The sequence below is a fragment of the Schistocerca piceifrons genome, chromosome 2 (assembly GCF_021461385.2).
Source record: "Schistocerca piceifrons isolate TAMUIC-IGC-003096 chromosome 2, iqSchPice1.1, whole genome shotgun sequence".
NCBI classification, from domain to species: domain Eukaryota; kingdom Metazoa; phylum Arthropoda; class Insecta; order Orthoptera; family Acrididae; genus Schistocerca; species Schistocerca piceifrons.
This window is the reverse complement of record NC_060139.1, coordinates 215,370,411-215,382,746: the sequence shown is the minus strand read 5'-3', so window position 1 is coordinate 215,382,746 and position 12,336 is coordinate 215,370,411. Positions and strand designations below refer to the sequence as shown.

The following is a 12,336-nucleotide window of genomic DNA, read 5'->3' as shown; positions in this document are numbered from 1 at the left end:
TGGTCTTCAGTCCTGAGACTAGTTTGATGCAGCTCTCCAAGCTACTCTATCCTGTGCAAGCTTCTTCATCTCCCAGTACTTACTGCAACCTACATCCATCTGAATCTGCTTAGTGTATTCATCTCTTGGTCTCCCTCTACGATTTTTACCCTCCACGTTGCCCTCCAATGCTAAATTTGTGATTCATTGATGCCTAAAAACATGTCCTACCAACCGATCCCTTCTCCTAGTCAAGTTGTGCCACAAACTTCTCTTCTCCCCAATCCTATTCAATACCTCCTCATTAGTTACGTGATCTATCCACCTTATCTTCAGCATTCTTCTGTAGCACCACATTTCGAAAGCTTCTATTCTCTTCTTGTCCAAACTAGTTATTGTCCATGTTTCACTTCCATACATGGCTACACTCCATACAAATACTTTCAGAAACGACTTCCTGACACATCTATACTCCATGTTAACAAATTTCTCGTCTTCAGAAACGATTTCCTTGCCATCGCCAGTCTACATTTTATATCCTCTCTACTTCGACCATCATCAGTTATTTTACTCCCTAAATAGCAAAACTCCTTTACTACTTTAAGTGTCTCGTTTCGTAATCTAATTCCCTCAGCATCACCCGATTTAATTTGACTACATTCCATTATCCTCGTTTTGCTTTTGTTGATGTTCATCTTATATCCTCCTTTCAAGGCACTGTCCATTCCGTTCAACAGCTCTTCCAAGTCCTTTGCTGTCTCTGACAGAATTACAATGTCATCGGCGAACCTCAAAGTTTTTACTTCTTCTCCATGAATTTTAATACCTACTCCGAATTTTTCTTTTGTTTCCTTTACTGCTTGCTCAATATACAGATTGAATAACATCGGGGAGAGGCTACTGTCCGCATATGCAAGTTAATTTATTGTGTAGTAACCCAGTCTTATTCCAGCTGCGTATAATATTTGATGCTGTCTTTTTTTTATATACAAAATTAATTAAAAAAGTATTGGAGATAATGCGTCTCCTTGTCTCTGACCAGTTCCAACTTCAAAATGTTCTGACATTCCTGTGCTGATCTTTACACTGCAATAGGTTTCCTCTAAACATATTGTACTAGATGTATTAACTTTTGTATAAACAGAAACTCTTTCGAGACAATGGTGTAACTATATTTCTATTGCTTTTTTTTTCAGAAAGCTGTCAATACACAGCCGGCCGAAGTGGCCGTGCGGTTAAAGGCGCTGCAGTCTGGAACCGCAAGACCGCTACGGTCGCAGGTTCGAATCCTGCCTCGGGCATGGATGTTTGTGATGTCCTTAGGTTAGTTAGGTTTAACTAGTTCTAAGTTCTAGGGGACTAATGACCTCAGCAGTTGAGTCCCGTAGTGCTCAGAGCCTGTCAATACACACAACCTACACAGAACACAAATGAATTGGCAATAAATACTGTGCTGAATGCGGAACGTGTGAAAGCTACAGTACTGCTTCTCTTTGAAGTATGCAGAAGTGACGTTAAATGGAAAAATCACAAATGCAATGTAAGAAAATATGGGTCACGTCGGAGAACTTAATTATTCTGAGTCCTGCTGCTAGGTACTACGTTGTCTTGAAGTGTGACACCAAAGCCCCTGAAACTCCTTTGATGAAATAAGTTTTTCTTTTATCTTCTAACAAATTACGGGGCGACAGAAGAAAATGTAACATTCCAAACAGATTGTATTTCCTCTGCGGAACATCGATTGTTAGTAATATCCATCATATTTTCTCGATCTGTCTTGCGCAAATATATTACGCAGATTAAACAGACAATGCTTAACAATACCTTGTGTGACTAGTTATCATCGCGTGCAATGCTCCATTTGAATTAACAGCCTTGGCGCACGTTGTCTGGGACTTCCAATGGGACAAGACGATATGTCACATAGGCGTGCTAACGGCTGGTCGCAGATAGGGATATCTACCTTCTAGACAGTCAAAACATTAAAGCGACGCTACTCTACTTGTAGATTCCAAAGCATCTGAAAGCACAGTCATATAAGGGGACGCAACTCGTATTTAAGAGACGCACGCCGCAGATTTTTGGATCAGTGACCAATTGCTCCGTTAAGCACACTTGAGTTCCGTGCAACACGAACTACACAAGCAACTGACGAAATTCTGATCCGGTGAGTACCAGGTAAAGTACGTCACATGGCGGAAGGTGTTTCACGGAATACTTGAAGGTGCTGTCATGTGTAAACCCGTTCAAGAAGTGGAGTGGTGGGGTATCTCAACGTACGAAACTGCAGGTAACAAACCTGTTAGCAGAAGAATGGAAACAACAAAGTTTTCTAGGCAACCACATAATTAGTCGGCAGTGACAAGAAGAAACTTTTCTCAACATAACAGATTAAACTTTGACTTCAGTGTTTTTTGAAGGCAATATTAATTTAATGGTTTCTAGTGAGTCTATAAATTTTTGGAAAGTTTTGGTAAGGGCTGTGGGACCAAACTGCTGAGGTCATCAGTCCCTAGGCTTACGCACTACTTAATCTAACTTAAACTAACTTATGCTAAGGACAACACACACTCTCATGCCGGAGGGAGGACTCGAACTTCCGACGGGGGGAGCCGCGCGAACCGCGACAAGACGCCCCGGACCGCACGGCTACCCCGCGCGGCAGTGATTCTACAGGGTGATTCAAAAAGAATACCACAACTTTAAAAATGTGTATTTAATGAAAGAAACATAATATAACCTTCTGTTATACATCATTACAAAGAGTATTTAAAAAGGTATTTTTTCACTCAAAAACAAGTTCAGAGATGTTCAATATGGCCCCCTCCAGACACTCGAGCAATATCAACCCGATACTCCAACTCGTTCCACACTCTCTGTAGCATATCAGGCGTAACAGTTTGGATAGCTGCTGTTATTTCTCGTTTCAAATCATCAATGGTGGCTGGGAGAGGTGGCTGAAACACCATATCCTTAACATACCCCCATAATAAAAAATCGCAGGGGGTAAGATCAGGGCTTTTTGGAGGCCAGTGATGAAGTGCTCTGTCACGGGCTGCCTGGCGGCCGATCCATCGCCTCGGGATAAGGTTTCATAACTAACCTTTTTCGTAGGACTCTCCATACAGTTGACTGTGGAATTTGCAGCTCTCTGCTAGCTCTGCGAGTCGATTTTCCTGGGCTGCGAACAAGTGCTTGCTGGATGCGTGCTACATTTTCATCACTCGTTCTCGGCCGTCCAGAACTTTTCCCATTGCACAAACACCCATTCTCTGTAAACTGTTTATACCAACGTTTAATACACCACCTATCAGGAGGTTTAACACCATACTTCGTTCGAAATGCATGCTGAACAACTGTCGTCGATTCACTTCTGCCGTACTCAATAACACAAAAAGCTTTCTGTTGAGCGGTCGCCATCTTAGCATCAACTGACGCTGACGCCAAGTCAACAGCGCCTCAAGCGAACAAATGTACAACTAAATGAAACTTTGTAGCTCCCTTAATTCGCCGACAGATAGTGCTTAGCTCTGCCTTTTGTCGTTGCAGAGTTTTAAATTCCTAAAGTTGTGGTATTCTTTTTGAATCATCCTGTATATTGTGTATGGAAGATTGTTTGTGACGAACAGAAAAATTACCGCGATACAGTTCGCTGATTTCATTGCAGTAGTTTCCAAATGTGTAATCTCCTAAAGCGGAAATGAGCTGACTGGGATCTACTTGTAGATTCCAAAGCATCTGAAGGCAGTCATATAAGGGGACGCAACTCGTATTTAAGAGACGTACGCTGCAGATTTTTGGATCAGTGACCAATTGCTCCGTTAAGCACACTTGAGTTCTATGCAACACGAACTACACAAACAACTGACGAAATTCTGATCCCGTGAGAGCCCTCACATACCTTTTAAAAATGTTGTAAACTAGCTAGCTACTTTATATTGTAAATTTTTGAATTTTGTTTTGTTTTTTATTGAGTCTTCTGCTACATTCCATAAATGTTTCCAGTTGAACTTAATCCATAAATTTAAGTCTCAGCAGTAGATGTGACTTTTCACAATGAACGTCATATCCAGTATTTTCATGCCCCGGAGCTTTATTCAGTTGTAGCGGTTTCAGCTGTTTCGAAACAGCCGGCTGGGGTGGCCGTGCGGATCTAGGCGCTACAGTCTGGAACCGCGTGACCGCTACGGTCGCAGGTTCGAATCCTGCCTCGGGCATGGATGTGTGTGCTGTCCTTAGTTTAGTTAGGTTTAAGTAGTTCTAAGTTCTAGGGGACTGATGACCTCAGAAGTTAAGTCCCATAGTACTCAGACCCATTTGAACCATATTTTTTTGTTTCCAAACATCACTTATCTTTGCAGTGGTGCGAGAATTAAATTTGGGGAATACTTTTGGATTTTCCTATGTAAAGGAACATTTGGAAACAGAATTCAGTATTTCTAATTTTACTTCGTTACTCTCGGTTTCATTTCCTGTTTTGTCCATGAGTGACTGGACACTAACTTTGGTGCCACTAACAGCCTTTACATAGGAACGGAATTTCGTTGGGCTTTGTGAAAGAAGTTTCGACAGTATTCTGCTGCAGTAGTCATTGAACGCTTCACACGTTGACCCATTGAAAGCCTAGCGCGTTACATTCAGCATATTGCCATCTCTAGTCCTATTTTGTGTTTTACACCTGTTTTGTTGTACTGTAGTATCTGTTTCTTTGCCGGCCAGGGTGGCCGAGCGCTTCTAGGCGCTAGTCTGGAACCGCGCGACCGCTACGGTCGCAGGTTCGAATCCTGCCTCGGGCATGGATGTGTGTGCTGTCCTTAGTTTAGTTAGGTTTAATTAGTTCTAAGTTCTAGGGGACTGATGACCTTAGAAGTTAAGTCCCATAGTGTTCAGAGCAATTTGAACCATATTTTTCTGTTTCTTTAATTTCTTTACAGTAACCGTATACCATTGAGTGTGCCTCTCATCACGTACTGTTCTACTAGGTACTTATTTATGAAGATCGTTTTCAATTATTCTATTAAAACTTAGCCACAGTTTCTCCACATGCTCCTGTCCAGAGCAAAATGTTTCAGTTTCCTATGTGTAAATATGACACTACTGCCTTGTTTCTACTTCTCAGATGATGATGATGTTTGGTTTGTGGGGCGCTCAACTGCGCAGTCATCAGTGCCCGTATAAAGTCCCAATTTTTACACAGTCCATTTTCTTTTCACAATCCAATCTAATCGCTCTTACAAAATATGATGAAATGATGAGGAAAACACAAACACCCATTCCCCGGGCAGAGAAAAATCCCCAACCCGGCCGGGAATCGAGCACAGGACCCCGTGATCCAGAGGCAGCAACGCTAGCCCCCCCCCCCCTTCTTTTTATAAATCTCATTGTGTTCGCTTTCCTACGTTGCATCTGCTCCGGGCGGACGTCGTAAGACATCCGTTTACGTTCGTTGTTGATCGATTAACTCAGTTTTTTGTAATTTTTAATTTTTATTTTTTTATTATTACAGAGGGCTGCTAACCCTCTGACCGAACACGCTGAGCTACCGTGTCGGCAACCCTAGACCACACGCTGCGGACTTTCTTGTTCCCAGAAAAAAACTGTTTGAATCAAAGGAAATTTTGGACTTAGAGCAATAGTAATAAGTTCATGTGTTTTCACGTAATATAGAGAAAGTGCCACACCTTCCTAGCAAAATCATCGGGCGACTCAGAGAGAACGCTGCAGCAATTACGAGCCTGGTCCGACAGGATGTAAGGAAACACCGCGATCCATATACATTTGGAACATCGAATAGTATAAGATAATCTCTCCATAGTTTGGAGCCACAGTCATATAATACTGTTTAAATGAAAATTCATCCACATGACTGTAAAGAGGCTACAAAGCAGAATGGCGGAACTTTCATTTAAACAAATGGTACAAGGTTTCGTCTGATAAAAATTGACAGACCGTACGGCAGTGGATAAAATGGAACTAATAAAGTTAAATCGTTGCTAAAAGTGATCAAACTTAATTACTTAAATCTGAGAAATTAGAAGAAGATTAGTCTCGCAAATTGCTTAAAAGCGAGGCAAAGTTGGTATTCGAAACACACGCTCCAACTGCAATTAGCTGCAGAGTTGTATTATTTCAGGATACTTTTTCACAGAGACATTTCGGTACATCTATGCTATTATCCAAGGACCCCTATTTTTTCAGATAATATCTTAATGACAAGTTTTCTTAGCTTGCATAACAGCCATTCATTTTGTTTGGGTAACTTGCCCCAGCTGTTTCCACTCTTGATAACACGTGTGTCGAAAGTCATATGGGCAAGGAAACTTAAGAATTTTTGTTTTGCCAAAAACAGGTTGTAGCCAGTCCTATAACCTTATTGCGAACACTTCTACTTAACTGCATTAAAAATTAGTGGATGATTCCGCGGTACTTGGAATGCAAAGAATAACCTAACCTAACCTAACTTGCCACTTGCTAACGCATTAATGTGGTTCAGGCGCTAGGTGGGTGTCACAGTACAAATCCGTAGTTGCAGAGTTGAATTTCAGTTCAACGACGTTTTTTGCCATTTATTGCTTGTGTCATCCCTGGCAGTGATTTTTATATCAGGCATATGCAAAGTTGTACCATGGTTTGAAGTCCACATTAGACTGCAGATCCCCATACAACCGCACGGCAAAGTTAGTTCAAAGCTTAGAGAAAGGAACATACAATAGGACAATACCTAGTAATGCACTGAGATGTTCAAATCAATGTTAAGGTTGATGACGGCTTTAACTAAAAATCTGACTGGCTGTGGAAATTGCAATACATACAGGATTTCATAAGGGGAATGGTCAATATTCAGGGATGTGACAGGAACGACAATTCGGAGCAAAAATGTTTGGTAAATGTGGGCTCTAAAATGCATACAGGTACCTTAGGGCTACGAGCACTTCTTCTATATTGTGAAACAAACCTCTTCTCCTGTAAGCTCTTTGCTTTCCATATTTTGATAGTATCGACCAAAAGAACAAAAATTTGTCAAGTAAGCATAGTCGCTAAAGTGCGTACCTTAAGAATTACGAGCACTTGTACACCTTCGCTAACAACTCTACTATTGAACAAGTGACAGCTCATGTTTACCAGACGATTCTTTCTTGTTTTGGCTCACACTGACTCCACCTTCAATATGGAAACCAAAGAATTTGTTTCACGGTATCGAAGATGAAGAAGTGCTCATAACTCTTAAGGTATACATTTTAGAGCCCATGTTTGCTAGACTTTCGTTTTGCTTCGAATGATCATTCCTGTCATGTCCCTGAAAACTGGCCATATCTCTGGGACACCCTGTATAACTGTCTTATGACCACGCTGGGAATTAGCTGCGGAATTAATTACTAAGTTCACACTTGATAATCTGTGCTTTATGAAGAGAATGATTAAATTCACACTCGTTCATCTGTGCTTTGTTAGGAGATTATATGGCCACGCATTGCTCCTATGACCTGAGAGTGGTTTTGTAAAGTGGCTTGTACAACTGGGCTCCACCTTTCTTTTCTGCTTTTTGTTGTTGGAAAAACATATATTCACCTCAGATTACTTGCTCAAATATGTGTCTGTACATCAGTGCCATCAACAGTGGGTTCTTACGTTTATTATGTATTTTATTTATTATTTTCTTCCGTCTTTTAGAACATTCGTTTTAGCTGAATGACTCCTCTTGGCGTTTTAGTGTGACGATGGCACAGACGTGGTGTAGCATGTTTATGTAGTGAGAAGAATTTGTATTTTTTTTCTAGGTAAGCTCTATCCAGTCCTGCAATATTTCTGCAAACACATGTGGGGTTGTTATAGTTGCGGTCCTCAGTCTGAAGACTGGTTTGACGCAGATCTCCATGCTACTCTATCCTGTGCAAGCCTCTTCATCTCCGAATAACTACTGCAACCTACATCCTTCCGAAACTGCTTAGTGTATTCATCTCTTGGTTTCCATCCACGATTTTTACTCTCCACGCTTCCCTCCAATACTAAATTGGTGATCCACTGATGCCTCAGAACGTGTCCTACCAACTGCTCTCTCCTAGTCAAGTTGTGCCACAAATTCCTCTTCTCCCCGATTCTATTCAGTACCTCCTTATTAATTAAATGATCTACTCATCTAACCTCCCGCACTCTTCTACAGCACCACATTTCAAAAGCCTCTTTTCTCTTATTGTCCAAATTAATTGTCGTCCATTTCACTTCCATACATGGCTATACTCCATACAACTACTTTCAGAAAAGACTTCCTAGCACTTAAATCTAAATTCGATGTTGTGGGATTTCTCTTGTTTTTTTCTTGCCATTGCCAGTGTACATTTCATGTCCACTCTACTTCGGCCCTCCTCTGTTATTCCGCTGCCCAAATAACAAAACTCATCTACTACTTTAAGCGTCTCGTTTCCAAATCTATTTCCCTCAGCATCACCTGATTTAATATGACTACAATCCATTATGCTTGTTTTCCTTTTCTCGATGTTGTGCATTCTGTATCCTCCTTTCAAGACATTGTCCGTTCCATTGACTTGCTCTTCCAAGACCTTTTCTGTCTGTTTTCCAAGTTTTTCTTTGGTTGTCTTTGTTGCTTGCTCAAAGTACAGACTGAATAACGTTGCGAATAGACTACAAACTTGTGTCACGTCCTTCTCACCCACAGCTGTCCTTTCATGCCCCTAGACTAAAGTAGCTGCCGTCTGGTTTCTGTAAAAGCTGTAAGTAATCTTTTGCGCCCTGTATTTTATCCCTGCTACCTTCAGAATTTCGAAGAGCGTATTCCAGTCAACACTGTCAAAAGCATTTCCCAAATTTGTAAAAGTTATAAAAGTAGGTTTGCCTTTCCTTAACCTATCCTCTATGACAAATCGTAGGGGCGCATTATCTCGCACGTTCCTATATTCTCCAGAATCTAAACGGATCTTGCCCGATGTCAGCTTTTTTCATTCTTCTGTAAAGATGTATTAAAGTGATTATGTGGAAGGTGGTATCTGAAGTATTGTACCCCTAGGTAACTTTCGCATTCACAATGACATTATGCTCGAAATGAAAATTGTAATCCGGAACGTAGTCTGAGGATCAACAGAATTTTTCCACGTTGGGAAATAAGAAGTAACTATTTTAGTTGACAAAAAGTTTCTAAAGCCCACTGATTTCGACAGACTTTGCTGTCATCTTCAGGTCTTCAAAAAAGTTTGTTATAAAATGTGTTCATTTCGAGTTGGAACCTCACGACATATTGTGATGTTAGTGGCTAAAATGTAGCACATTATGAAAAGCTTTGTACAAATAAAGTCTCTAAAATAAAAAAGCGTTACATATGCGGATATGGCCTTGTCCACAATGTGCTTTTTGATTTTAAATCTTTTATTTATGGCAAACATTTGCGTATGTGTAACTTTTTAGCCATTAACTTGACAGCTTGGCGTTCGATTTCAACTCAAAATGAACACTTTTTTAATAAAAATTTTTGAAAACCTGAATATGACAGCAAAGTTGGTCGAAACCGGTTGTTGTAAATAATGAAAAAATTATGTGAGCTTCGCTTTAGAAAGTTTTTATTTGAGGATCAACCTCGGAACCAAGTGGAGATCTTGAAGAACTACGTTCACACTTGGTCAACTGGACAATGGCATTACACTGGTGGCAGAGCACAGCTGGAGACCACCACTTTCCAGTCGATGAGACCTGGTAGCAATCTAGATTTCCGCGAACATATCTTTTCTTTCCGTCGCTTAGCAGATCCATTGGCGGAGGGGGACCAGAAGCCAGCGAGCAGCATAGGGAGCGTTGGCCACTGGCTGGCGCTGGCGAGGCGAGAGGACCCACCTGTATCTGGGCGCGCTTCACTTCGATGTAGAGCCAGTTGTCGGTGGAGAAGGCGATGGCCAGCAGGGCGACGGCCACGATGGCCGTGATGGTGGCCATGGACAGCGTGACGGCTGAGCAGGGCATCTTGATGATCGCGCGGCGGCCTCCTGCTCGGGATCTGGACGACGGAAACACGGACCTTCCTCGAGTCACACCTGAGCGCTACTGGGTCCGCAGCCAAGGCGCGCTCGCAAGGCTGAGGAGGCGGAGGAGGAGGAGGGGCGGCGCAGGGGAGGTGGGCTGCGGGAGGTGGTGGGGGGCGGACCTGGAGGAACGCGGGCCGCCGCCGGCAGCGGCAGCACATTAAAAGTATCGCCATTATTGCCGCCGTTACTGGCACAACTTTGAGTCATCGTCCGTAATGTCTCTGGACACTGTACTGACCTCAGCACCGTACACCACCTCAACAAAAATATGTGGACGTCTATTAGTGGACATTAATGTGGGGCGTGTCCACCCTTCACCTTTGTGAAAGCTTAAGTTCTGCTGGGGACACTTTCAATGAGGTATCTTCCTCAAGAGCCGAAAACAGAGATGCTAGTGATGTTGGACGCTGGGGTCTGGAACGAAATCGACATTCGAACCCGTCACAAAAGTAAAGCAAACCAACCACCACAGCCGTATAATCAAAGAAATTTATTTCAAACCACTAATTTCGGGCGGTGGCCGAGCGGTTCTAGGCGCTTCAGTCCGGAACCGCGCGACTCCTACGGTCGCAGGTTCGAATCCTACCTCGGGCATGGATGTGTGTGATGTCCTTAGGTTAGTTAGGTTTAAGTAGTTCTAAGTTCTAGGGGACTGATGACCTCAGACGTTAAGTCCCATAGTGCTCAGAGCCATTTGAACCTTTTGAACTAGTTTCGGCACAAAACTTACGACATCTTCAGGTTCACCGTAAACGAAAAGAGTACTTTAATCCCTTGAACGACGAATCGTGCACCTCATGTAGTGCAAGTTACTATGGACTGCATACATGTGGAGTATATTCTCTACAACGTGTTGAGTGGTGACAAGAAATAAAAGAACTCTTTTTATCTACAGTGGACCTGAAGATGGCGTAAGTGTTTCGACGCAACTAGTCGTTTGAAATAAATTTCTTTGATGATACGGGTGTGGTGGTTCATTTTCTTTATCTACATCAGCAGCCGCCGTCCTGCGTCCATGAGAACAATGTACCCTACAAGCATCACAAACCTGTTCTATTGGGTTCGTATCAGAACTCTGGGAGATCAGTCCATTTCAGGAATGTTGCAGTCCACAAACCATTGCCTCACAGATGCTGCTTTATAATAGGGTGTATTGTCATGCTGAAACAATCATCGTCTATGAACCGCTCCTTTAATGTAAGCAGTACACAATATTGTAAAATGTGTTCATAGCCCTATGCATTCAGCGTTCTCTTAAGAGCAATAAGGGCACCATATACCTTTTTTTTTTTTTTTTCCTCGGGCCATTTGTGGTTCTGGCCCACAACGAAATCCTTACCTGTGCCAAACTCTTTATCTAGAGCAGCACTTGCAACATAGGTCCTTAATTATTTGCTGGATGTGTTCCAATCTCTGTCTTCCTCTTAGTTTTTACTCTCTAAAACTTCCTCTAGTACCGTGTAAGTTATTCCCCTGATGTCTTACTGCATGTCCTATCATCCTATCCCTTTTTCTTTTCAGTGTTCTCCATGTATTCCTTTCCTGGACGATTTCGACAGGACGTCATCATTCCTTACCTTATCAGTCCACCTAAATTTCTTCTGTAGCACCACACCTCAAATGCTTCAATTCTGTTCTATTCCGGTTTTCCTACTGTCCGTGTTTCACTGTTATACAATGCTGTGCTCCAAGTGTACATTCTCAGAAATTGTTTCCTTAAATTAATGCCTATGCTTGATACTAGCAGGCTTCTTTTCGCCAGAAATGACCTTTTTGCCAGTGGTAATCTGAATTTTATGTTCTCCCTGTTCACCGGTTATTCTGCTGCCTAGGTGGCAGAAGTCATAAATTTCATCTACTTCGTGATCGCCAATCCTGATGTTGTTTCTCGCTGTGCTCATAGCTGCTACTTCTCATTACTTTCGTCATTCTTCGATTTACTCTCGATCCATATTCTACACTCATTAGACTACTCGTTCCATTCAGCAAATCCTGTAACTCTTCTTCACTTAAATTGAGCATGGCAACGTCATCAGCGAATCTTAGCGTTAATATGCTTTTACCTTGATTGTTAATTCCACCCTTCAATCTTTTATTCTTATTTCTGACACTGCGTCTTCGAGTTATAGATTGAACAGTAGGGCAAGAGACTACATCCCTGTTTTACACCCTTCCAGTCCGAGCACTTCGTTCTTGGACTTCCACACTTACTGTTTCCTGTTGATTCTTCTACATTCTGTATATTACCCGTCTCTCCTTATAACTCACCCAAATTTTTCTCAGAATTTTGAACATCTTGCACCATTTGACATTGTCGAACGATTTTTCC

At 42.0% G+C, this 12,336-nt stretch overlaps 1 protein-coding gene across 2 annotated transcripts in view; it reads right to left on the bottom strand.

Moving 5' to 3' along the window:
* Positions 1 to 10,028, bottom strand: part of LOC124776330 — a 319,804-nt gene extending 309,776 nt beyond the window's left edge. For both annotated transcript variants that reach the window (XM_047251268.1, XM_047251269.1), the window contains exon 1: positions 9,820 to 10,028. In XM_047251268.1, the coding sequence (XP_047107224.1) occupies positions 9,820 to 9,945 (126 nt within the window). In that variant the 5' untranslated portion in view covers positions 9,946 to 10,028. The remainder of the gene's footprint in view (positions 1 to 9,819) is intronic.
* Between the last annotated feature and the right edge of the window lie 2,308 nt (positions 10,029 to 12,336).